This window comes from Trachurus trachurus (genome assembly GCF_905171665.1).
Source record: "Trachurus trachurus genome assembly, chromosome: 15".
NCBI classification, from domain to species: domain Eukaryota; kingdom Metazoa; phylum Chordata; class Actinopteri; order Carangiformes; family Carangidae; genus Trachurus; species Trachurus trachurus.
Window position 1 is genome coordinate 19,029,425 of NC_139906.1, and position 27,901 is coordinate 19,057,325.

A 27,901-nucleotide genomic window follows, 5' to 3' on the forward strand; every position below is an offset into this window, starting at 1 on the left:
CTGGCAGTTTGAGTAATTGTCTGCATCTTTTCTTGAATATGATTACATTAAGGGTCCGTAAGGAAGTGCAGGTTCGACTGAAGGACAGAGGGGTCAAACGCATGTGTGTCGGTGTGTGTCAGTCTTTCACGAGCCAGGAGCAGACAGACATTTTCACTGACTGGGGAATTAATGCTGTGACAGGCTGTCTTGTGGCAAACTTTCTCTTACAACACTGTCTGGCTTTCAGTCTTTTTTTTCTTTTTTCTTTTCACGTGAATACACACGCCTGGGTGAGCTTTTTTTGGAGAGTCAGTGTCCTTTCTCTTTGTTCTTGTTAAATTTCATGAGGACATTGTGTGAGGTCTACACATTTGTTTACCAAGCAAATACGGCTGCTGCTCATGAGCTAAACAGTCAGTTCCAGTTAAACCCAGTTACAGCAGCTAGACAAAAGGCTAAGGTGGCCGGAGTACATGTCCCCTGAGGGAGATGGGGCTCAGCTCAGGCAGAATGAGTGGGAGTGGCATGTGAGTTTTTCAGTCAAGAAAAGGTCATCTCTCCCATGAGCTACATAAGCAGACACAACTTGGCTCGGTAATGTCACATAGTTTACCCTTCAGGATATGAAACTTCGGTGTCACATGTGGTGATTTGTCGGCCAACAGGCGTATACAGTAGGTATCTGGAAGTGTAACCGAGGCTGCATCTGGTAAAGAGTGAAGGTTTAGAGGATGAATAGATAGAAGTAAACACAAAAAAGAATTTTGATTTATTTAGAGAATTGACTAAGAATTAATGTAAATAGTAAGAAGGCAAAATCACTTTTGGGAGATCCAGTGGCTTTTTATCTTTTTTAACATGGAGAAGCAAATCAAGAGAAATCAAAGATGAGATATTACGTTTGAAATGTGATAAAATGATGTTGAAACGAGCTGAAATTGATTTACCTTCTGAAAGGCTTCCCCCTGTGTATAAAAGGGAGAGAAAAAAACTGCCTGTCATTTTGTCCTTCTGTTCTACGTCAGATTGGAGTCGGGTCCTGTGGTGTTGCTTTCAGAGGGCTCCTCTGGTTTATCTACTGACCCCTATTGACAGGGGCATTTCTCAGGTGGATTATGTGGCTTTCTCATGGTATATATCTGCTTTACCGCGGAAAAAAAAAATACGACACGTTGTGTGCCGTCTCCATTTTCCACCGGTTTGGCTAGTCAGACATGGACCGTCTCAAAGAACATGTTGACATTTGGGATAAGGATTATGGAGTCATCATAAACGAGTGCCTCTGCTGTGTGTCACTGTCGCTGTTGACTTTGCTCTCAGATTGGGACTCGTGCTGCAGGACTGAGCCAGGCCCCATGTCTGCGCTCTGCTCTTACACTTTACGAGCCATAGCGGCGTTGAAGCAAGTCGAGTCCGTGATCCATGTGGATTAAGTCAGAAGTTCAAAACACGCTGTCAGTCTGAGGCCTCCTCCTTACTTACCTAACTCAAGTGTACTCAATCTAGTTATACTAGCACCATTATTGAATTTGTAGCTAATGCAGAGTGCTTTTCACACTCCTGTTATATGGTTTGCAGGTTTTTAGAGTGAAACAGATAAATAGTACATGCGAATATGTGTTAAGTCTTGCCAGCCCATCTTTCATTTACTCAAGAGGCTAGTTCGTCTCTTACTCCTACTCTCCCTCCTTTCCTCTCCTCTACAATCCCTTCATCTTTCCCCACCTCCTTCCCTCCCTCTCATCCCTCATTTCCCTTCCTCGCCTTCCCCTATCTCTCCCTCCCTCTAATCTACCGCAATGACCTGAAGGAGGGCTTCACACTGCAGCGCTCAAATAATAATCAAGCACTAGGATGTTGTCAAATTTATAGGACACTGAGTGTTGCATAGCAACAGAGATTGCCAGGGTGATCCAACAAGCGGTGGAAGTTGGGTTAGGGAGAAATGGGGCGAGTGACAGGAGACAGGAGCAGGATGGAGAGACGACAAGAAGAACCAGAGACAGGGGAGAGGGGTGAGAAGAAAGCAATGGAATTATGATCATATACACAAAGAAAGAGATAAATGAGAGATAGAGGAATAGAAAAGGAAATTAGAAAGTTAAGGTTGGCTTAGCTGAAAGAAAAGCTTTGACACTGCTGGCTGGTCTTGTGCGCTTGCCATTTAGTGATTATTCAAGTTATAATTATCACCATGATGTCATACTTTACTATGGCATCCTGGCATGCACAAGTGGTGTGAAATTTCAAAGGGGCTTGTGTTCTCATGTAGGCTTCTGGTCTGTACATTCCTTGTTTTTTTGAAATCCCCAGATTCAGTTTGCCATTCATCCTTGTTGCCTAGAGACTGCTTTGGACTGCAGTTCACCTCTGACACGTACCTTTCTTCTGGTGTTGTGTCTGCCTTCTTCACACTGGAAAAAATAAATAAATAAAAATAGGATGAAACGGACGACGAAGCTATACGCACAAAGTTGCAGAATGCCTGGCATGTGCTCTGGGAAAACGCTGCTCTTTTTATGAACATATTATTAAAGTAGCAAACTATCATCATCGTCATTGAAAGGCTGTCAGTGTTGACAAAAACATAATCATTTTCTTTGAGCGTCAAATGCATCTTCGCTGTTCTGTGTTTGTTTGGTGTCAGACAAACCTCTTGACTTTTTGTCACAAAAGAGGAGGGTTTTGTTATTTATTATTTCATTTCTATACTTAAACACTGAATGTAGTGGTACAGGTACATATCGACCAGGAGAGGCAGTTACATAAACACAAAGCAAGTGATTATATAATATGATGTTTTTGTCCTGATGGATGCAATGAAGGCCAGAATGATTGATTTTAGGCATTAAAGTTAGTTTTTAGCTTCAACCCATGAATAGAAACCCCAAGTTATTGTATTCTGCACAGACAACAAACCAATAAACTGTTTTTAGTGAGTGAAAAAAAGACTGAACGTTATTATGAATCGACCTCAATTCAAAATGTCAGAGTGTCCCTTTAGTTACAGTACACTTTTGTTAAAGTGTAGGAGTTCCAAACATGACATTTAGTGTTGATCAAATCATTGAAATGACATTCATACCCTGAGTTAATACTCTAAAACACAGCATCTGTTGCTATAGTGTTTGGGTGTTCATGGGCGCCACAGCGGTTGTGGCATCTTCATTATCTCAGTATTCCAGAGCCGCCATGTCCCTTCAGAGGCGGTTATCTCGCTGTGTCACTGGCAGGTGTTTCAGTTTGGAGAGTCAACTGAGTGCAAACGGTGATGACAGCTGTGCTCCGGAGTAATTATTTCTTGTCACTGTGCACAGATTTGTTGGGGATGGCGTGCTAACCAGAGGTCCTCCGGGCAGAAACGTGTCAGTCTGACCCCAAGGTTACCTGATGTAGTCTTTTTTTAATGAATTACTTTCCTGTGAAAATGAGTGTCTGTCCCTGTGTTATCATGGAAGAAAAAACGTGGGCTGAACTACTGTACACTCAGCTGAACACAACTAATACAGAGAGGTGTGGCCCAAACAGAAACACCCTTAACATAATGCAACACAACACTACAATACAGCAGGACTACAAGCTAAATGTACATAAAGTTCAATCAACAGATCTATAAAGGTAGACATTCAGAGCAGAGCCATTTTACTGCATTAGTTTAAGGTAGCTGTGCCTAATAAACTGGCAAGTGAATATAAATGTGGTGGGACTACTGTAGAAGTAATAAAAGCAGCAATCCTAGATTAAAATATATTAGCATTTCTTTTTGTGAGCAGAATGTATGACAGGATGACATTCTTTTTTGAAACAGAAGGAAATCTCTCCTTAAGGCTGGTTTCAGATGTGGAAATGAAGTTCTGAGCAAAATCACATCACTTTAATAAGAACCATTTTTTTCACATGCAGATAACTGTGCTAGTGAGGTACAGGCCTCGAGTTAATGATATGGAGTCTACCTCAGATCATCATTTTGTTGCTCTGACTTCATTTGGTGAGAATTGAGATCTAGAGTTCCACTATTTATCTAGATGATAATATGCTAATGCATGGGCATAAAATTAGTATGCACTTTGGAGTTAAAAGAGATTTAAGGGCAAATGTGGAGAAATAATTTTGAAAACTGCATTATTCATAACCTGTTTGGAATAATAGCATATGAAATATTCATTAGCTAAATTACTTATCTGTGTAATCTGCTTTTGTTGTGGAGTTCAGGGGGGAAAGGACAGCAGCAGGGGCCAAGGCTAGAACAAACATCTGATCTTTATGCAGCCGTAGCAGTGACTCCGTCGGCCCATTCATTATGATAACACACCACCCACCCTCATGAAACGGCATCTTTGTTTGTGAGAACCAGACCAATTTTACACAAATGTGATGTATTTGGAATCTGCATATAGCAGCCTGGTTTTACGAGAGCTTGTTGAACACACTGGTCTGCTCTTTACGTGCCACAGTGTAATCAACCCAAGTTACATCTCAAGGAGATTATTGCGGTATGTTACGACGTCAGTCATTTGAAGTGAGAAATCTTAAAGGTTTAATGGCGCTGTTCCTACACAATGACGCGGCCGACGGCTTCCAGCTCTTCTTCTTGACGTGGCACTCGCTCACACTCAGATTAAAGCGCGCGCAGCCTCAGAGCGGCATTAACACCGATGATCAAAAGACGCTGGGCATAAGGCTGCGTTGGAACATCAAACGGCGTGAGCAGGAGGAAAAGCATGCAATTCCCAAGAGTAGATACAAACTGGTTCCATTGTGTCATTATTAAGGTTAATATTTACTGTAGTACACCCTGGCTTCTTGTATTTTCATCACGCTGTAATCTGTGGACTACAAACAGTCAAACACAGCATAATGACATGAGCGCACGTGCAAATGATTAAAAGCAGGTCCCTGCTTTGTCTTTGTTGCAGGCAAAACGTACATGTCAAATACGACCCACTTAATCAAAGTCTGCACACATGGAGTGTCGAGGGCATTGCTTTGCGATCATCCGTGTCTTTTCTTCTTTTTCTTCAGGAATCTACACAACCACTGACTCAGTGAGAAGAAGTGTTTTTGTGTTACCCATAGCGACACATACAGTAGAGAAGAATTACAGTATAGAAATTGTGTCATATGATGAAACCTCTATTGGAAAGAGGTAATCATATTTAGCCTTAATGCTATCTACATTGTCTCTTACTCTGCTGTACAGTGAACTGATATTGGCCACAGTATTACCATCTCCTAATTGAGTTGATTTTACATCTGTCTTTTGTGTGTGTGTGTGTGTGTGTGACAGTGTGACTGTGTGACTGTGTGTGAAAGCCAGTTAATTCCAGACACTTCTCATAACACAGAGCCAGTGATGCTCTGCCAGTTTATGGGATAGCTGCACGGTTATCCACGGAGCTGGATCCTCTTTTCTCATGAGAACATAAACCCTCTTGATGTAAATTATACCAACTTTGGTTTGGTTCAGATAGCATTACATCTCATTAAGATGTCAGCTTTTCAAGACTCGCCGACTTTTCAAGCACTGAGGCATTTTGTAGTTCACAACCCCCCCCCCAAAAAAAAAGAATCTCAAATGAAAAAAAAAAAAAAACGATTGCTTCGTTCTGACCTCATTTTGTGATGCCGGACAGAGACAGGGCCTGGCTCGGCCTGCGTGCTGCTGTATGTGCTCCTTTTGGCTGATTGATGCACCGAGGGACTCACACAGCTGGAAAGGAGGCAGTAAACCAGAGGAGGGAACAAAGAGTAGTGGGCCACACGGGGTGCAGCAATTAAGCTGTTTTCTTGTTGTTAATTAAAAGCAAATTAGAGACTGCGACAGGAGTTGCTGTCTAGTCTTAATTGCTGGCAGCATGCATGCCCAGCCACACCTGTTGTTGCATCATCACTCACTCATCTTAATCTTTTTTCTTTTCCTTCCTCAGGGACGGAGAGGAAAGAGTGGAGAGCCTGGAACCAGAGGTCTGCCTGTAAGTGATATGCAGCATCATACAGTCCATACAATCAATATTGTACTCTTTCTTATTTAAAACAAAGTGTTCAATAGAAAAAAAACTCCTACTTTTAGTTTTTATGCACCCATCTCCATCTAAGAAGCATAAACGTGACCCGATGGCAGATAACTTAAAGTTTTAGTTTGACAATAAAGCAACTCTTTTGACAGGACACTATTTTCTGGCTTCTCTACGAGTCAAAATCAATTTCAATTTAACCTTTGTTTGACCATGAATTCCCCTGAGATGACCGATGTCATCGTTTTAAAAGCATATTAAAGCAAACAGTTGATCACGCCGGCAGACATGTGATAAAAAAATCCATCTTAAAAAGAGCAATTACACTCTTCATCGTGAAACATCTGTGTGAAGTCTGTGCGTTAATTCCATGGTTAGGCCGTATTGATCTATTCAGAATCTCCCATTCCCCCCATACTGCTGCAAGCAGGCTATATTATTAGCACAAAACCACAAGGGGTATATTAAGGTAGCACTTGAGTATTGATGAGTAGGACAAGTCTGCCTATAAGGCCCGTTGACTCCTTGAATTATCGCCGTTTCCTCAGGCGTCCAAACCGATCCCAGACACTGCTTGTGTGTTTGTTTAGTGACCCACACACTAAAGGGTACAAACACCACGATACGTTAAAGGAGACAGCTTGTCAGGCTCTTAACTGCTGTGATGTCAGCGCAAACACAAGTATTCGGGCATCATGTAGTTCAGATGCGTTGGGTGTCCAATTATTTTCATGCACTATTGCTCTGATTACATCCTTGATCAGGACATAGGGTTTGTCTTATTTTATTGCATCCAGAAATCCAGAAGGATTCTGTTCTGCCTCTGTCACTCTCGCACAATGGGTCCAATTATCTTGAGTAAAATTGAGCGACTTGCTAATACATCTCAACGTATGGCCCCGGCCTCCTTGATATCTCATAAAGTTGGAGGACACAAAGTCGTAAGTGAAAAGAAAGACAGGATTCAGAGGGTGTGACATTTCTAAATGGCAACGTCCTGATGATACCCTTAGCATGTGCCAGCTTTGCCTCCATCCCCTGGTATTGGCATTTATGAGTCACCTGTTTTGCTGAGGTAGATCTCAGGGGCAAAATCATCTATTCAAAACACACACACCAGGGCATCACTCTCTCTTGTCCATTGGCAGCAGGACAGTGCTCGCAGTTGAAGGGGCAGCGGTTATTTTTCAAAGTCAAATTAGCATCGCAACAACAACAGGGGAGTCTGTGAAAGGGGCGCAACAAAGACACACTCAAAGATAATCTATAGCCTGCTGGGGGCCAGCCACGTCTTTATGGAAGCTAACATTATTGCAAAGGTTAGAAAATACAATACAGCAGGCCTTTGCTGTAAATAGAAAAGTGTTTCAGCTAAATTGACAAGTTTAGAAAATTGGCAAGAAAGGGTTAAAATGGTTAAAGTGTATATAATACAACATATACAGACACACAGCGTGAAACAGACACCATAGATGTATTGCTGGTGCTACTGTATATACTGCTGTGTACTACTGTACACAGTTGTCTTTGTGACATGATAGCCCTTCTGTTCTTTCTCTGTGTGAAAAGAATGTGACGATTCTTGCAATTGCAGGGTCCCTCAGGAGCCTCTGAAGGAGCAAGTGTCAAGGTATCACTCAAAACATTATTCATCACAAAACAAAGCGCTGACATGTGGCATTTAAGGTAGATTTGAGCTGTCTCCCTCTTTGATAAACCAGCCCTTGCCTGCACTTCCAGGAGGGGTTGTCAAGATGACTGAGCTGTGTTCATTGCAGCAGCCCTCCAAATAGGCAAGGAGTTTAATCATCGGGGGGCATGTTACAGAAACTTCCTGTCGTGCGGGTCCTACCTTAACTGTTTGGTATCCATGGTAGTTAGGGTCAGGTTGTGATTTGCGGGAAAAAGCCATCATAATAGAATCATTTCTAAGTCTATGTTCTTTTTCTTGTTTCCTTACTTTCACAAAGCTTAAATGAAATCTCCTAATTGTTGGATAACTGTCTTGCTGTTGGTAGACAGAGGCTACCTGGGGCCATGATCATGCACTTAGCATCTATGACCAGCTGTGGAGAGGCTGATTCTGCAACATGAGGCTCTTCTGGACGCCTGACAAAGGGCTCTTTGGCTTTTTGCTGGAGGAGATTTTCAGAGTAAAGTGGCCATTTTTGTATGTTTCAACAAGAAATCGTATCATTTACAAAAACACTTCAGCGTCAGTTGCTGGGTAACAGACATCAATGTTGATAGGCAGTGTTGGATTGAGTGTTTAGGATTTCCTAACCTGAATTTAGACTGGATGAAAGTAAGATAGGATTTACATGAACTGAGCTATGTTATATTCCTCCTATATTAAAGACTTCAAGGGATAGTTCAACATTTTTGCAAATTGGCCCATTGCCATAATCCCTATAGTTTTAGGAGTAGGTTCGTTACCTTCAATTATCGGTGCAAGCTATTTTTAGAATGGCGGAGCGGAGCCGCGAGCTGCTCAGAGCAACGCTACGGAGGCTAATGGGGTTCCGTTATTATCTCATAGCGTGGTGAATGTGCAGGTCACAACTTGTCCACGAGAGCGTTTTGGAGTTGTTGGATTGTGTATTTGATGAGTTTGATGAGCGAAACCAAGAAATCCCATTAGCCTCCGTAGTGTAGCTCTGAGCAGCTCGTAGCTCTGTCTGCTGTTCTAAAAATAGCCTGCACTGACAATTAAAGGTAACAAACCTACTCCTACAACTGTAGGGATTATGGCAATGGGCCAATTTGCCAAAAATGTTGAACTATCCCTTTAAGATGGGAGGTGTCTGTTATACGGCCTCTGCACAGCATTGTCTGAACAAAGATGTGAACAGCTGTGCCAAGAAGCCAGCCAAGACAAGTCAGATCGTTTGTGTGACCAGAAGGAGAACCTGTTCTGTCCTCGACTGACATTTCTGTGTTTGTAGTTGAGAGCGGATCTCCCTTGCTGAAAATGGCACCTTTCAGTCAATTGTAGCCTATCCACTGTGCAAGTTAAATAGCAGCTCCCACCCTGCACCTCCTGCAGTGCAGCGCAGCGTGACTCAGTGCTCATACTCCAAACAGACAGATGGCCATTAGGTACAGTGCTTTTGCAAAAAGCGTCTGCAATCATTTTCATGAAACCCAGGGGTGCCGTAGCTCACCGGAGGCACATGAGATATGCAATGTTAAAAAAAAAAAAAAAACGTATACATGGACCTCTACCAGGCCTCCCACTGTCTCTGTTGTTACCTGCACCCCACCCCCTCACCACCCACAAAGCCTCCAGTGGCCCACTTGTGATCATGCCGAGAGTGAAGGCTATTGTGTAGTGGACAACCTCTTGACCGCAGCTGTTCATTTGATGTATAGGTGCGTCGTTTGCTGGGGTGTCAGCTCAGACTGCAGAATTCCTCCTGCTCTCTGTGCCCAGAGGAAGGAGAAGTGTCAGCTGGCCAACCTTGAAAAAGAAAGTTGTCTGTATGAGGACACACTTATTATACCTCAAAACAAATGGGATTGCAGTAGCTGTAGCACAGGTGGAGGAGGCACAATGGATCATGGTTTTTGTATGGATGAGAAGTGATAACGCAAGTTTTGATGGATTTTATGTAATTGCAGTGTGTTTCAGCCTTAATATCTCACTTGAGCCAATCTCATTTTTAAAGCCTTTGTTAGAGGACCTTTGACTTGTCTTGATCACTGTTGCCTCGGTGCTCTATTACTTACATAAAATATACAAACCAGTCTGGCCCTTGCCATGAATCAGTCATGTTACATTACGGATACATCTTTGCTTTATCTTTATAAATTCATGCATACTGTGGATGAGAATAAAAGCCTTCCTGTCTTGGAGAATCATTTCACTTTTTAATCTGCTATAAAGAGTCAAATACAGTAAAAGAAAAGAAAAAAAAATACAGCCCAACATGAAAAGTGTTGAAAAGAAGCTTAACCATCACGGTGCCAAGATGCATGAAGTTTCCATCAGCAGTAATAATTGAACAGCATCAGGGATTCTCCTCGCTACTCAGTGGCCATCCTAGTGCATTTTTTAAGCTGGGACAAAACAGATGCAAGTTAAACTAAACTGCAGCTTGTGTAACATCTGTGTGAGCCAAGCCCCCTCTCACTCTCTCAGCAGTGTGAATGTTTTAAAGTAAGTTAAAAGTCTGTGCAGTGCATGATGCGCAGGGAGATAGCGGTCTCATGAATCACATCTCCATAACTGTATCTCCCACTGACAGTCTCAAACAGGCTCCGACAGAACACTGCAGATACTGATGGATAGACAGGGAGGGATGCAGACAGGCTTAATTGCAGTTTGATGACCCGGGGTGACTCAAAATCAACATATCACCCACAGACATCTACAGGTGGACCAGCTCCCTATCCTTTACACGCTGAGCTTTTTCATTGTGTAAATACAGTGATAATCTGGATAAATACTGGCCGTGGTGCAGTTAATCTTATTTGAAAGGTTTATTAACTTGTTACATACCCTTCTGCCAATAAATTGACTTTGAATGATCTTCCGTGGAGATCTAACAAAGATAACCACCGAAATATTTTTCCATCAGCCCATGCCAGAATACAGTGCACAGCATTTGTATAAGTGACATCCTGGGCTAATACTAACTTTCCATCAGATGTGATTTAGATTGACTGTCACTCATAACTCAGTGCAAACTGCCTCCGAAATTGTGAACCACTGTCTGTGTACAGTTTGATTTATAGTTTATAGTTGCACTGTATTGTAAGTAGCTTTTTTTGTTAGGAGAAAAGAGCCTCAAGACTTATAACAAAACAGCAACGCAACGTCAACACAATCTGTCTACATGTTGACATTCCAACCCCTGAGTTATCTTTATTTCTAAGTTGTGAATACTCAGAACTCATGGGTTGGCCTTCAGTTTGTAGGGTGGACCAAAGAGCTCAACGCACTGTGGCTGGAGGAAACGCATGCAAACACACAAATGCACTGAAAACTCAGAAAACATCTTCATCAATTTGACAATGCATGTGAGGAAGAAAAAATCATAACACATGCAAAAAAGAAAAAACCGCTACAGCACATTGGAAGTGTTTTCATGGGGATGCTGGAAAGTGATTGTGAAAGTGTCCAATTTTGAATAACATTTTCATCCCAGTAGGATCATCCTCTTTTTCTGCTTAAGGTAAGACAGAGTGCCACAAAGTGCCAGGGGCTAGACTTGAACCCGCACCTCTGAGTTAGGATTACGCCTTCGTGTGGTAACCCCACACCTCCATCCCCACGCCTGTGACCTCTGCAAACACTTCCAATGTGTTGTGGGACCGCATTCGTAGCACATTTATCTGAATGTGTCGTGATTTTTTCTGAATGTGCAACACATTTGTGTCTGTGCATACAGAGCTTCGAGCTCTCGGGACCACTGTAATTCTCAGATACACACCTGTGAAGTTTTGCGAGTACATCTTGCACAGTTGTGATGCCTTTGCAAGTTACTGTTGTAAACACCTGGAAAAATGATCAAATCCACCTCCGCAATAGTAGCTTTTTCCCTGGACCACATCTTGCCATGATGACACACACAACCAGCATCTGTGTTACCACTGATAAGTAGATATAGAGGTGAAACCATGTGGTGGTTGTAAAAACCTGTACAGAATTCAGTTAGTAGTCAAAGTCAATTTTTCCACTAGTCCCGCCTCCCTGCCTAAAATATTAATAGGACAATCTGCTCGTACATAGCAGCAGTCGACTGACTTAATAACAGCTCATAATTTGGACGAGGAAACAGTGACTATATCTCATTAAATGATTGGTATCACAGCGGCTGTCGTTAGCGAGCCGAAGGAATGGAGGAGGGGCTGAAACTGAATGACAATTATTGTCTGTTAGGGTCCAGGCACCGCTAAGGAGCGTGCAAATACGCTGCAACCTTTTCTGAGATGTCTCTGTCTTCTCAGGCAGATGTTAAACAGATGGCTCATAATGTCTCAACATGCACTATCTGAAGTGTTCCCTACAAAATCTTCACACTTGCCATACCAAACAATAATCTTTGATGGGCCACTTTTTCAACCTTCTTTGTCTTTTGTCTTTTTTTTATTGTCTGTTTTGTGTGACAGACAACAAGTGAGCTTCATTAGATGTGTCTGGGGAGAAATGCTTCTCCCCAGAAGATTATTTGCTACTCTTCTGTCATGTCACTGAAGAAATGTCTGGTAATGACATATATTTACAGTATATCTATGGACCAGGACCTTTTGTAACAGTGAAAATAGGAGCATTAAAGGGCATGAAAAACTTGGGAATAACATACTGTATGCTGCATCTTCTACTTAGGTGTCTAGAGAGTAAGAAGTTCCTCCAACATATGAAAAAACAAAAAAAAAAAAACCAACTTATATTTCCATCGCAGATCTTTTTAATTATTCATTCTCTGTTTGTCTTGACCAAGGTGCAAGTACATTTGTTTTACAGTTGCGTTTACTTAGAGTATTCTCCACATGACTGACAGGGAGAAATCCTAGTGAAAATATTCCAAGGGCAGCAAACCAGCAGTCATAAAGTGCCATCTATTGGCAGTCAGAGGAATGATTTTTGACGTGGAAGCATGGAAAAATGCTGCAATGCAACAGGGGTCTGAGTTTTTCATTATCTTTCTCGACTTGCGCAACATCATAGTCACACAATCTCACATTGTTTCCCTTATTTTTCTACCATAATTACAAACAATTCTGCTTTTGAGAAGACACATTACTGTGTGTGCCCCCCCCCCTCCTCATTACTAATTGCTTAAGTTTCAGCTGTATGTCTGTATGCCCTGTCGGTAACTGTCAGTGATCTGCTCTGCTCCAATACAGGGGGAGAAGGGCGACTCTGGAGTCCCTGGAGAGAAAGGAGACCCTGTACGTATTTTCCTGCAGTGACATTTACAGTGCCATTGTGTTACAGAGTCATTAACCAAGGCCTCCTCCCATAGGGTCAGCCAGGTGCCGAGGGGGCCGGTGGGATGAAAGGACAAAAAGTAAGTCACATCAATGTCAAGTGTCAAACATGATGCTTCCCTCTGTTTGTGCTTCCTCGGACTCAGCCTCTGTGTGTGTGTGTGTGTGTGTGTGTGTGTGTGTGTGTGTGTGTGTGTGTGTGTGTGTGTGTGTGTGTGTGGCAGAGCTGAGGAGAGCAGAGAAAGAGAAAGTGTAGCTAAGGTACTTCAAGGGTTATAATTGGTATGATATGCCACATTTTGGAGACTACACCTTAGAGTTAGTTATCTCCTCTCAGTCTGTTTGTCCTCCAAGGCTCTTTGAAATCATCCAGCAGCAAATAATAAATCTGCAGATTGGTATTTCTTGGTTTTTACAGTTGCTTTATTCGTGTCCTATGCTGCTGTAAGGATGATCGAAATCAGTGTCTTGCTGGTGACAGTTTGTGTGTGTTGTGCGAGTGTGCATCTTTCTGTGGGTGTTCATGTTCATAGAATTTAGGTGATGCGTTTTGAATGAAGCTTTTAGGTAGGGCTCAGACACAGATGAGCAGCGTTGAGGGGTGTAACAAAGGCTGTTTATGTAGGAATTTAGGAAGAATGGCTCAGGGCTGAAGCCGAGGTCGCTGGAGAGCGGGACGGGAAGCAGACTAGAGGACTGGGCAGGACTGGACCGTCTACACAGAGCAGGCTAGGTACCGGATCTCAGCCTGGGGTTTTGTAGACATAAAAAGCTGGGCAAGGCTGGATTCTGGCGAGCAAGCAAAGGTGAGGCTGGAGCACAGGCGAACAATGGTGAAGCTGCAGTCAAAAGAAAAACCAAGAACAGCGAGAGGCGCCGGGGTTTAATACTGCAGGAGCTTGTTGAGGAGATGAGCTGATCTGAAGCAGGTGTGCAGGTGGTTTGGTGGGAGCAGGAGTCCAGAAGGCCACCCCCCTAGCAAACACACACAAACACACAGGCGAAGGCAAACTGGGCGCAAACATGAAACATAAGGGAGGTGGAAACAGCAGGAAACGCGAGGGAATGAGGCAAAGCTGATACCTAGCATACACTTTGTAGAGGAACCCCCCCTGTGGTAGGCAAGGAACAAAGACTAGGGCTTTCAGCTTTACCCTTATGTGTTTTATTTAATTACCTCAGCGTGTATGTTTCTCTTTTACTTGGCAGAATACTGAAAAATGACTTCAGATAACTCTACAGGGAAGCTGCGCCTGTGTCAACATCGTTTACCGCACGCAGCGCCGCCATGTGGCCATTCAAAATGCACTCTCTCTCTTGTATCCATGGTTTCCTGACAGTGAAGCCCAGTAGCAGCCTCTGGGAACCATGGATGTCTGTAGAAATGTCAGCAACGGACTGACATCACTGTGATGTTGTATGGTCCTTTCATCAGTATTTCATGACTGATCAATAAACTAAATAAGGAAACAGAAAACAACCTAAGGGTTACTCCAATGGTGGCAAAGAAGCCAAATAGATAAGAGCAGAATAAACTATAGTAGATTGGAGATGAGAACCCAACTTTTCTTATTACTTTAAACCTTACAGTATGTTTAGAGGATACATCTCAACCTAACTTTTTCTCTTGTTAAAATGACATGATTGTGTGGGCTTGATGAGGTACAGCATGTATCCTACGAGAACATCTGAGCTGTTTACACCACTGCACATGCACAGGTGTTGTGCTGTGTTGTCTTGTTTTAGTGAAAGCACAAAAGTTATAGCTTGTAAATTATGAATGGAAGAATGGAGGCTTCTGAATGCACTGCATCACAATTCAGAAGTGTCTGATGTTCCCTGGAGCACCCAGTGCAGCGAAGGGTTGTACTGTGTAAGGTATTTGTCAGAGTATGTATATATATGAGACACAGAGACTTATACATACACACACATACATGTCACTGTATTATGTTTTTCACAAAGTATTATTTGCTTTCTGCTCATGTTATGACTCTCCTCCCATCACTTGAGTTAGACAGTATTTTCTGTGAAGTCTGGTGATGTTATTGCTTCTTTTATTGTTGATCCAAAAACCTGTTGAGAGAGCTGGTTGAGGTCATTTCTTGCAACTAGCTTTCAGAAGTTGTACTTTCTAAAGTACATTTTTAATCTGTCTTTTTTGTTTGTCTTTTTTTTTTGCAGCTTTTGCAGCTTTTTTTTTTTTTTTACCACTGTGTGTTTGTCTCTGTGTCCATCAGGCACTGATGTTATGTCTCTGGTGTATTTGCAGGGTGATGCTGGCCCCCCTGGTCCTCCTGGTCCTGTGAGTACAACATGCGTGTTCATTATCAATTAGTATGAGAGTAATAGCTTTTAGAAATGATTAGTTATGGTCTTTGCCACAAACCAAAGAAAATATCCAGGTTTACGCATCAGAAAGCTGGTCGTACTTGATAATGTTCTCTAAACTCTAAATTATAGAACAAGGATTGTGCAGTCTTAGTGGTGAAGCAGATAAAAACAGAAACGCTGACGTCATGATGGATGTCTGATGTATGCTGAAGGTGACACAGAGTGGGTGGTGCTGGGACGATAGAACTTATCACTTAGACATTTTGAAGTTAAAAACACACTATGACAAATCAGTGGCATATCAGGGAGGGGGCAGTAATGACTCCAAGGACATGCGGCTGTTCCTGTGAGTATCTTTAAAAAAAAAAGAAAGGAATTGTGCCAAATGAACACGTGGTTGAAGCCCGTGTGTCACAATGTGAAGAGTTTGACATTTCGGTGACTTCATCCAAGGGTTTTGTGTGCGTAGCGTTGCGATCAGCTGCCTATTGAACCTCTGAAGGCCTCAGACACGAGGTCGGAAGCAAAGTTTGATGGCTTTCATTCTTAGTGTCGTTCGTGTTGCTTGTTAGCAGGGGATTCATATGGAAATCAGACAACTTAATTATACAGCAGGCAAATATCACTCACTCTCCACTGGTTTCACTGGTTTCTTTCTAACCGCCAGAAGCCTACTCACCTAATAAGAATAGATATCACTGTAGGCAGTTTTAGTGGAGGCTCAGCAGTGAGGTCTTGCTTTGCAATTATTTTTGAATTGTTGTCTCTTTTCTGTAGAATTCATTCCAGCTGGAGGAAGATAAAGAAATGTTCCATCAGAAGTGAAATACTCAGTTGCACTCGTTGTTGTGTAGTGAGGTGTGGGCCACCCAGGACATAGGAGATGTATACTATAGCACACAGCGGAGAGGAAAACATTAGTCATTTGATAAATGAGGCTGTTTGAATATTTAGTACCAGCCGCTGTCTGTGCTCTCTGCTTTCCTGTGGCAGATAATTTTGGCAGTTAAGCATTGATTTCCCTTACACAGCAGAAGCAAGGGTTCAGATCATTACCCTCCCTTCATAAACCTTCTTGTGCCTCTGTTTATTAGTAATGGGGAGGAGCGGTGGGCTTACAGGCATGCTCGGCCGTCACCCCCGCAACCCCCCCCAACACCCTTAAAGTAGCAAAAACAGTCATTTCAGCTCTGAGACTGTCCTGTTTTTATCGCTGCCCGTATTGCTTCACAATGGAGTTTTATTATCTATTAAACTGAATCTGTTATGCCAAGTTATGTGGAGTAAAAGGCTCTACACTGTATTTCACTGCTCTTGGGAAAAATTCTAGCACAAAGTTTAGATCTGGTCATGCACTGATGGCACTGAGATATTGTTCAGCATCCAGGGCGAGACAATTGACAGCAGTTTCTTTTGAGAGAGACTGCAGGTCGAAAGCTGAACCTTATGCACATACTCCACTGGGACAATAGGGGATTCAGTGTCTTACTCAAGGTTACTCTTACTGTCGCTGCTAAAGGAGGGAGGGCGCTGCATGACGGGTTTCTGTCTATCAGCCTGTATCATCGTAACACTCTCAAAAAGACTCACAGGTACACATTAGTCAGGACCAGGATGTCCTCCAAACTGAACAAACATAGAGGTTGTTAGTCCCCAGCCCTCTGAAACAAGCATCTCCTTTAGTAGGGCCCCTATAGTGGCAAGCGTGTCAGCCCTTTGTTGTTATGGTTTTAGAAATAAGCACGCAGGCTGAATAGGCGATGTGGATAACTCTAATAAACATATGGTTATGGAACAGTCACAGTTTCATAAGATTGAGGCACAAAACCCTCTTTGTTAGGTTAAGGTTTTTCACAGGAGGAGAGTCTCGCCAGGGGATGAGTTCAAAGAAGAACTAGAATAACCCCCAAATTGGAAAAAAAACAAAGGGAAGAAACCAGTGGCAATGATCTTAATAATAGGATCATATATCCATCCGAAATGTTAGTGCTGTGAGGGCACCGAGATTTCCCCCCCGCTTGGATAAGACTTTCAGTTTCAGGTTGGCTCCTGTTATCTCTTGCTGCTTTTATCATCAAACCACCCAAGGCTGAGCTGGTTAGGAGTGCATACAGAGATGAACCCAACACAAAGGACCCGAGGTCATGTAGATGTAATGAATTGTGATGATTATAGATGGAAAGTCTTAGATATGCCCCCTATCTTCGCTCAATTTTAATCCGTTTGTCCTTAAACACTGGCCCTGCTCTTAAAGCCTTTGTCCAGTTTGCACCAACATTTTATTGTGCATCTCATGTCTGGATCGTATCTAGTTGTCCCTTTGCCGCCTGCTATTAATAAACGCCTGCGGTGTCAGCGCTGAAATGTGATCATGAGCAGTCCAACTGAAATAATCACTGGTATCATCGCTGCACTGTCCCACCTCTTCCTGGCATGAATGCTTTTGAAGGTAATTGTGGTCATTCTTAAAAATGGATTTCAGGGACAACTCATCTCCTTTAAAAGTTGTGTTAAAGGCCATTAGGCTGGTGAAACATTGAACACCAGTTCCTTGCAATTAGTTATTTAAAAAAACTGACTGGGTTAGTTGTATTTACACCTACGTTTATATTTGATCCGAAGCAATCGAGTTTTATTATGATCCCCCATCATATTATGTTAATGCCAGGTCTACTGAGGTCTTTTATATGACGTGTAACGTGTGTAAACAATAATCTCAGGAACAAGTAGCTCTATGGAAACATTTTGAATTCAAGTAATTTCTTCTTGAATTTGGGATTTAATGTGGACCTCTCTCCTCCTCATGTGTTGTAGCTCTAGGTATCAGTCCACCTTAGCTGATCTTCCCTCTTTAATTTAATTTAATTTTGCTGTGAAGGTTCTGCCAAGCAGCTCCATCACCCCATTTCTCAGCTTTACTTAAGCCGTAAAAGAGATATGAAAATATTATAGAGATGTATTATTTTCCAACCATAAGTGCAGGTTGGTAAGAAGAGTCAGGTTGAACACATGCAGTAAAGTTATTGCTTCTGTGAGGTTCATGAGGAAAATCAACAGCTCAGAAAAGTTTATTTTCTCTTTATTTTCACTCGCAGTAATTGCTAGGAAACTTAAGCACTGTGTCTCTTTCATTACTTGTAGGTGATGACAGCTCATGGATTAAGGCAGCTCTCTGGAACTGTAAGCAGCTGTTTATATCTTAACTTTTGAAATGTTTATGTGTGTTATCTTATTTTCTATGGTTCCTCTTCAAATTGTACACAAGTAAATGGGGAAGTAGACCACATTTATATAATGCGTTTGTCTTGACACTCACAGCACTCAAAGTGCTTTACACTACTCATCACATTCACCCAAAAGCACTAGAGGGGTTGGGGATGAAACCATTGACCTTATGATAGGTATATCATAGCTCCTGAGCTATACAATACAATGTGCAATACAGTCTGGTCTGTTTTTGTCTTGCGTTTGAGGATGAAATGAAGGAAAGGGTCCAGAAAGGAGAAAAGGGAGATCAGGTAAGTTATTTTGTCTTCATAATTTCTGTGTAAACATAATTTGACCCTAGGAAATTCAGTATTAGTTTTCAAACACCACATCCGGTGTTTGTCGCCACAGCATGAAGAATACCTCCCGTTTTGTGTGTGACATCAACAAAAGCAGCGCTGACATTTGATTCTGAAAGAACAATTGAACATCACCTGCTGTTCAGTGATGTCTGTGTGCTCTGCAGAGGTGAAGCAGGGAATAAATTGACATACAATTATTGTTTGGACCTCAAAACAATAGATCACATCTACTTGAGGCAAGCAAATTACAAAGGCCACAGACGCAGCTGTTGACCAAACATCAAAAAGACTGTCAGCCACATGAAAGAAGAAAGATAAATGACACGTAGAATCTGCAAAGGAAAGATTTCACCCAATTAATAAATCAAAGACTTTTTTGAAAACTCCAGTCAGCAAGAGGAATGACTTCCTGAGTAATTATGGTTGTTTGTCTCCTTCACATTTCGCAGGGAGAGAAAGGAGCTCAAGGACCGCAAGGCTTTAAGGTAACTTGTTGAAGATGTAACACTTGCACCTTAAGCGCTGTCATTTCTGAGTACTACTCTACCCCTCCCGGCTCCCACACATACACACACACACACACACACACAATAGGGTCTTTAAGCAGCAACGGTTGAAGGTTCGCCTATGGCGGGATGTGATGACGTAGATTCTGTTGAAACTTCCTACTGATCACTACAGGAGAAAGACTAGCTGTGTACACTATGACAGGTTAAAGAATTGGCAATTTGATAGATTTTTCCAGTTTATTGATAGATCTGTTACCACCAACTATCGTTAACCAACCATCTCCCTGAGACAGACCCCAACTCCCTGTCCAGCCAACGATCTAACTCTGCTGTGTATTGATAAAACCATGGCGCTGTCCATGGTGCTGAAGCCACCGACAGACGTCTGTTATGAAATTGTCTCTAAAGCAAATATCATCTGTTCCTGGGGTATTTTAAGAGACATACTGTAGCAATGTTCAGATTGATCTTGCTTTCTAAAGAGCTAAGTAGCCATTGTGTCACTAAGGATGTTTAGTTTGCCACTATAGTATCTCATTACAATGTACATTGGCACCGTAGCCATCAATTGAACTGTTGCTGCTTAAAGTCCCTAGTGTCAGTGCAACCACAGCAACGTGGTATATATAGATTTTGAATCAAAGCTGTAGTTATTGTAGAAAAGATTCTTATAAAGTAATTCCAGGGTGAGACAGTGGCCTTCTAACAAAGCAGATTTCTATTTTGTGAAAGGTATCTTTAAGCTGTTGACAGAAATCTTTGGTTAAAAGTTTGTTTTTCTCTTCCTTCTCTTCCTGTCTTGGTTCTGTAACAGGGAAATATTGGGTTGCCAGGGCTAAAGGGAGATCAAGGACCAGAGGTGAGTTTCAGTTTCTATTTATTTATCTCTTGTCTGCTGTACCACTTACATAGCTGAAATCCCGCTGAACACTGTATAAACAACAGTGAGCCAATGCCTAATGCCTTGATACACATACAGTATATGACAGGAGGCTGAATATCTCATTAAATTTACTATAGCACAATTTCCCCCTGATTTCGGTGAAGGGTCTGTTCCCATGGTAATAATTATAATATCACCAGCATAACTGGATATTTGTTAGTGGAATATGGAGATGAATGCATATCCCACAACAACGGAGCGCTGAGTTTACACATGTATTGCAAAAAGCATCACTGTAAACACACTGATTCAGACTCACCAGTCTCGAGTGTTTCTGAAGATGGGTCATGAACAAATCATACATTGTTGAGAATAATGCAGATTTTCATCACAATCATGAAAAGTGGTAGATCAAAATAGCAGTAAGGACAGCACTGCTCATGCGCTCCTTTTATCAGTTATCATCGACATAACCTCAGTTTCCATAGTAATATGAGCATCTTTCAAAGACAATAATGGGTAGAGAAGGGTAATGCATATAAACACCTTATCTAAAATAACAGCATAGCCGGGAAATAAGCTTGCAAACCTACTGCTGCTCAGTCAAGTAGATATCCCCAGCGTACAGTAATTGCCATGAAACTAAGCTTGGTTTATTAAAAAGGCTGCAGGGCAACACTTAAACAATATTGCTATTTGAAATACTGTAGACAGTGTCTACAGTGTGGCTGGCTGGGCTACATTCAAAGTCCAGACAGTTCTGTCACCAAACACAGAGAGAGAAAATAGCCCAAAGTATTGGTTTTTCCTTTGTGTTTTGCCAGGGGAAACAAGGCCTGGCTGGACCCACTGGACTCCCAGGACTCCCAGGCGAACTAGTAAGTATATTGGCACAACTCTCCAACTAACCACGCCTGCCCGAATGAAAGAGAGAGATGAACAGATAAACCTCAACAGGCAGAAACACAGAGGAAGCGAGGAGAAAAGTCCAGAATTTTTACACAGACGATCAGTAATCAAATTTAAGAATTAATTAGTGGAAAGAGGCAAATCTTAGCGCTTTATGCCAGGAATGGAGGCAGCGGCCCAATCTGTTCTCCACACCTGCTTCAGTAATGAGCATCTGTCTTTATTCAAAAGCAGGGAGGGAAAAGAGGCATTTCATAAATCCTGTCTAAAGGAAATTATGTTGGAACACGGCAGCCCACTGAAGCAGTGAGGAGGAGGAGATAAATGTGTGTGAAGAGATGAAGGCCCAGTGATAGATGTGTCTCTTTTCACCACTATTTACAGGGCTCGTCAGGGGAAGCAGGGGTGCCTGGGAGAGATGGCCTGAAAGGAGAAAAGGTAGGTAAACTTCAAATCAAGTTCTCACCTCAAAGAAAAATATGAAGCAATGATGTTTTATCACAGGTTGGACATGCTAGACAACTTGTGGAGACACATTGCAGATTACGCGCCCTGCATGCCATCCTCAATCATGTTGCAACTTTGTGTTTTTGCATTTGATGCCTCAGACTACTCTGTTATTTATACTCAAGTCTCCTCTCGCAGTCGGACTTGTTCCAAACACTGTGATGAAAGCGGCAAAGTGGGAAAGTGCGCAGTTGACATATTTGATGGGGTTTGTCACTTTTGTCAAAATAAACGAAGCTGCACTCAAGTCTCCCCACCCAGTAGAGTCACTCTGCTACACTCCAGGGCAGAGAAATAAACCGAAAGTGCTTAAACCTCCTACACCCAGCCCCATTTATAATCCTCCTTTGTCTTCTTTGCCATACTGATGTTAGGTCTCTTCCAAAAGGCAGTGCTAGTTGTGCAGTCACGGTAGTCTATAAATAAATGTAAAATAACAAACATCTGCACAATGGAAACAATCAGCCTAGCTCAGCATAATGACTGGGAGTAGGTGAAAGCCTAGCACCACTAAAAGCTCTGACAGATTACGTTCTGTTTGTTTAGAACATACAAAAACTGAGGTATCAAAACATTTCTGGCTGTGATCAGTCAGACCAGCTGCTAATACTGTTGACGAAACTGTTCCTCAAAGCATGAAGCAAACATTGAAAACAGAGTTTGTAGTCATACGAGCAGCTTTGTGAGGTTGTCCCTGGCTGGCATTACAATTAATATAAATGCTAACATGCTAAGATGCTGAGGTTTTTACCTTCATCGTCTGAGTTTGGCCTATAAATGTGCTTGGAGTTAGTAATTATTAATAATAATTACTGTAGTAAGACTTGTACTTGCGGAGGTGTGAACATTTTTTAGAAAATCCATCCAATACACTCTGAGATTTCCTGTTTAGTCTAACAAGAGAACCAGCAGTAGAACCATCCACTGAGCCATGCCACTAACAATAAACCACTAAAAGTGTTTAGTGCACATTATATATTTACCAAGATGGCAAAACCTGTCTAACATTTTGTCTGTGGTGGATATTTCATGTACTGTCTGTGTTTTTATCTGCAGGGAGACTCTGGTGGAGTGATAGGGCCACCAGGACCTTCTGGTCCTAAGGGTGAGCCTGGAGAAGCTGGAGGTGGATTTATGGTGGGTACAATAATCGGACAGTGTTGGTTTCATCCCTCAAGTCACAGAAAACAAAAATATAAACTGTCAGTGGAGATCAGGAAACACAAAGAACAACAGCACAAGAAAATTCACCAGAAGTTCACAAAGTCTAGATCATCTGCAAACAGCTTTAATAGCTGAAGCTAAAGCAAACTAGCCTCCTCTCCTCCAGCTATGTTGCTGCCATGACATTATGTAGATGCAATGCCATTAAGTAATCCACTATTTGATAACCCAAGCCTGGGTAATCAGCTATCTTCCCATTTTGGAGCTTATAGCTATTGAAGTACTCTCTTTTATAGGCTTGGCTTTGCATATAGAAATGTTCATTATAGCTTCACCAAAAAGACAGCACATGTGCAGACAGGGCCGCGTATGTGGTTGACACCATTTGCACTCCTCAATCACTGGGAAGCGCTCCACGGCTTTAAACAATCATGTTTGTTTGTGTGTGGCAACGCTGAACTGAACATTAAGCTCGACAACAGACCCACTCATCAAGCAAGAAGGACTGTGTTCAACTGAGCAGAGTAATAAGGGAAAGCTTGCGTTCAGCCAGACGTATTTAAAGCTCTTTAATGTACTCTCCAGCACTGTAGAAATTGGTGCGGGATTGGAAAAGGGGGATCTATGTGTGTGCACGTAAGTTTCAAGGGGACATGTTTACAGCAAGCTGATGACCTCTTGTGTTCTTGCATAGTTCAAAAGCTAAACAAAGAGAGATGTGTATCGCTGAGAGACTGCATAGATCCTGATAGTCTTTTACGGACGTCAGTTCTGTCTGGAGGCACTGGAGGAAAATGGATTCTCCACATTTTATGGTTTTTGTTATGTAAGACACAGAAAGGGAAAAAAGCAATAAACAGAGCTCAATACAGACGGTCAGAGCGTCTTTAATGAGTCAACCTGCCCAAGAAGTTAATTTCACCGTATTGATTTTGCTTTTAAATGAATAATGAGCAATTTATTCTTTGTTTCTTTTGACTTTTATTATTTGCAATGCATTGTGTCCCACTCTCAAGTACTGATATAAAGGTTTTGTTTCAGTTGTGCCTCTGCACAGCGTCTAATGGAACTGTTTTTAAAAAGAAAATGGTGTTGGAGGATCGTATAATGTGGTTCTGCACTTCCTAAACTATTATGTTTTTGTGGATTACCACATTTCTCCCAAACACTCTAACTAAAGTGCTGTGTTAGTTCAAATCCAACTTTTGCACATCTAATTTACATTGTGCAAAGTAGGACTTGTAACACTAACACATGCTGAAAACAGAAATCAATGTCTCATCTGGACTGTACAGTAAATTATGCTCACAGTGGCCTCTGTTTCAATCAAGCTTTTCGTCTGTAGTATGGCATCATCAGTCTGCCTCTGTACAAAGTCGCTATTATAAATGTTGTAAACAGTATTGAACATGAGCTCCTGATGCAGTGCTGTGCTCAGACAGTTTGCACTGTGTAGTGGAGCTCATGCAGATTCAATATTCCTCTTTAAATTCCAGCACTAGAGCGGCTCCTTTTGCTCTGCACCTCAGGCTTCAAAGTGAATTGCTGATGTGTGATGAGTGAATCCCTATTCTGATGTCCTCTTCCTGTTGTTTTCTAGGGTGACGGGTTGTCTCTAACTAGAGGGTCTCGCGGACCCAAGGTAGGAAGCACATATATGATTCTCTATGTGCATTTACATGTATACCACATAGATGTGTTTTACTGTCTTCAGGTGGATCAGTGAATTGTGTTGGTATATTTGTGTTTTCATCCAATACATTTCCATCTATTTCAACCATTTATCACTTAATTAATTGTTGTTTAGACCTGATGATTTGTTTTCACACTGTTTCAATTACAACACAAACTGAATAAGAATTAGTGCAGAAGGCTTCCTGTGATGGTGTTTCCTGATCTGGCTCCTCTGTATTCAGCCACACGTTTCTAAGATCACATTATTTGTGTGTGTGTATGTGTCTGTGCATGTGTGTGCATGTGTGTATCTGTGTGTGAGTATGTGTGTGTGTATGTGCTGGGGTGGGGGTTGCTTGTACACATGTAAAGCGCTTTGTGCTACATTTTTAATGTATGAAAAGTGCTTTATAAATAAAGTTTGATTGATTGATTGATTGATTGATTGATTGATTGATTGATTGATTGATTGATTGATTGATTGATTGATTGATTGATTGATTGATTGATTGATTGATTGACTGATTGATTGATTGCTAGTTGAGCTGTAGTGCAGTCTGTCTGGTTGCTTCTCACTGCTGTTGTTGCTATATTTAAATGAGCCACAATAGGCTTAGATACGGGTTGTGTTTCATTTTAAACGTTCCAAGGTTTTCTGGTGATATCATGCTGAGTTTGGTTGGAGGTTCAGGAAATAACACTCATAATCCTTGAGATAATAACAATCACCAAAGGTGTTGTCGTAGAAAATAAGAAAAAGAGGACCTGGAACATTACTGTGTTTCATAGCCTTGAAGCTACTAAAAGCAAAGTGTAACGGCAGAGTAAGTGAAGTCTGAATGCTTTAATGCTCCTCCGTGGATCCAAGAGTCACGGAGAGCTTCTGTACTATCGCCGAAACCCCACTTACTGCTCGCTTGTATTTTTGTCAGGGTGAGAGAGGCGTCCCTGGAGTGCCGGGAGACCATGGTGAAAAAGGCGAACCTGGAGAGAGTGTCATGGGCTCACCTGTGAGTATGAAGTTGTATTGATTGGTTCTGTATCTCCCACATTTATCATTTAGTTCAAACCGTGATACCTCCAGATTCGTGTCTCCAGGCGTCGAAAGAGCGAGATCCTCTTTGAATATCAAGATCAGTTGGTCATTAAATTCAGTCTCAGATGAAAACGCTGGTCATTACCGTGAGGTGGGGGTGTATTGCACTCTGCCTTCATCATATATGCTCTGCACTGCTAGTTTGAACCTCACAGATTTGATTGTGAGTGAGTCTGCTTTCATTTTTGAAATACAGGATTGTTGGAGACAGAGAATCAATAGAGCAAAAGGTGTCTAACACAATTCCTTTATTGGATGCTGGGTGCTAGAGGGCAGATGGTGTTAACAAGATGTGTGATGTGTTCTTAGGGCCCCATGGGACCCCCAGGAAAGCCGGGAATTGAGGTCTGGTTCCACAACACACAAACAACATGATGAAGTTTATTTTCTCAGATTTTTCAGCTTTCTTATTGATGCAGTGGCCACAATTATTTTACAAGACAAATAATACTCTGCAGCATATAAAGCAAGATTGTTAAAATGATCGGTGTCTGGGTATTTTTCAGGGCCTCCGTGGACCCCCAGGGTTATCCGGCCCTCCTGGAGTTCCAGGAAGAGAGGTGAGTGAACTCAGTCTATCTCTCCACTCTTACTCAGTCCTCACACATCTGCAGCTAAAAGATGGCTGGAAGCATAAAACAATGACAGCAACCCACTGCGAGCAGCGATGTATCACAGCTCCTGGATACAAATCCCCACCAGCTGAGATGGGTGTGAAAAGAAAGTTAGAGTCTTGCATGTCTGCTTGATATCATTGCCTGGAGGATTGTTAACTCCTTTTTTTTGTCACAATTAAAGGGCCGACCAGGACCCCCGGGCCCTCCTGGACCCCCAGGTGAACGAGTAAGTAAGAGTATATAATTTATGCTGTCTACGGTTCAGCATCACTGATCTGCAGTGGGATCTTCTGAGCTAACCTTAGAGCCAATTTCACTATAAAGAGAGCGGCTCCGATTTGGGGATAATTAGCAGCTAGTCCTACTGTTCACCAGCCAGCGTCACTTTCACAACAACGTTGGAGTTTACAGCACACTGGCAGCACCCTGTTGTTAGCACATGTTGTCACGGCATTTCTTGTCTTTTTATGTGCTTGAAGTAAGCAGCATTCACCACAGTGCTGATAGCGCCATACAAGTGCTGCTGTGGCTGCGTCACCGCCGTGTAAATTTAGCCTTTCAATCCATTCATATTCATTTGTTGTAAAGACCCATGAAAGCCATTTATAGTCCACTTTATATTTTTGAAAAATACACAGGCTGAAGTTCAAATGTTTTTGTTCTCAACTCCAGAGAACAACAATAGTTTGAGGATGTGAGGATGCTGTCTTCTAGCAACAAAGTTATTAAACTGTTTCCTCAAGCGTTGCAGATATGAACTGAAAATGAAACACTAACTTCAAATTTTGTTTAAAAATGTTTGGGGTAAAAATCACATCCCTTTAAGGCACATAAGATGGTCTTATAAATTGATGTTTTGAGCAAATTACAAGATGCAGTTGCCCGAAACAAACAACAGCAAAATATTTCTTAAACATGAAAGATGTGTTCGCTTTGAAATTAAGACTGTGGAGATATTTCATGGATTTTTTTGTTTTGTTTTCTTCTTTTTTTGTGACAGACTGCCCTGCCAATGGTTGGAGACAAGAGTGCTTTACCTAAGGTATTTTATCTTCATAGTTGATGATAATTATAGCTTTTCACAAACAAAATTATACAAAGGGTTGTCTGGGTTAGTATTTTAAACTAGTCTGTAATTGGGTAGGGTACTTTTAAAAAATATACAATATATGATGCTATCAGTTTAGAGAGACAGTAAAAGCCCTTGAGTGCCTCCATCAGGATGACTGGGGGAAGTAGCTGTAGAGACAGACTCAAATAATCTCCAAGAAATCCAGATTTACTCATTCACTGCAGGTGCACAGTGGGGGCGTACTATAAAACAACATCCTTTTAATAAAGATGATGGAGTATAGAAATACACCAGGAGTGCACCAGTGAAAACACTTAAATACAGATATCACTGGTACTTACAATTACGTCTCCATTCACACAGAACTGCACATTGCTTATTTCACAGCAGCCGTCCCTAGTGTAAAGAGGCTTTAAGGTTTTTCTAGATGCAAATGACGGTCAATAATTAATTTCTTGTCCTTGCAGATGCTGCATGGTATACAGAAAACACCTATATAGTTTAGTTGAATACTGATTCATACTTAATACTGCATCAATCGATCTTAACAGGCAGCACCAACCAAACATCAAATTAGGAAAATGTAATCATATTACAAAGTTTGTTTATTAGGACTTCATGCTGACTTCACAATG

General features: G+C 41.8%; 1 protein-coding gene across 5 annotated transcripts in view; it reads left to right on the forward strand.

The window, feature by feature from the left end:
* LOC310998369 (uncharacterized protein) overlaps positions 1-27,901 on the forward strand; it is a 99,446-nt gene that overhangs the window by 49,720 nt on the left and 21,825 nt on the right. For 3 of the 5 annotated variants that reach the window (XR_014595992.1, XM_083988370.1, XM_083988372.1), the window contains 18 exons: positions 5,910-5,954; positions 7,591-7,626; positions 12,849-12,893; positions 12,968-13,012; positions 15,205-15,237; positions 18,408-18,446; positions 18,740-18,784; positions 19,285-19,320; positions 20,159-20,203; positions 21,052-21,105; positions 21,521-21,574; positions 22,700-22,780; positions 24,408-24,449; positions 25,414-25,491; positions 25,887-25,922; positions 26,084-26,137; positions 26,376-26,420; positions 27,195-27,236. Coding sequence is in view for 4 of the 5 variants with exons in the window: in XM_083988370.1 (XP_083844496.1) it covers positions 5,910-5,954; positions 7,591-7,626; positions 12,849-12,893; positions 12,968-13,012; positions 15,205-15,237; positions 18,408-18,446; positions 18,740-18,784; positions 19,285-19,320; positions 20,159-20,203; positions 21,052-21,105; positions 21,521-21,574; positions 22,700-22,780; positions 24,408-24,449; positions 25,414-25,491; positions 25,887-25,922; positions 26,084-26,137; positions 26,376-26,420; positions 27,195-27,236 (855 nt within the window). In the remaining variant the exon portion in view is untranslated. The remainder of the gene's footprint in view (positions 1-5,909; positions 5,955-7,590; positions 7,627-12,848; positions 12,894-12,967; positions 13,013-15,204; positions 15,238-18,407; positions 18,447-18,739; positions 18,785-19,284; positions 19,321-20,158; positions 20,204-21,051; positions 21,106-21,520; positions 21,575-22,699; positions 22,781-24,407; positions 24,450-25,413; positions 25,492-25,886; positions 25,923-26,083; positions 26,138-26,375; positions 26,421-27,194; positions 27,237-27,901) is intronic. The other 2 variants (XM_083988369.1, XM_083988371.1) reach the window with 1 other exon arrangement.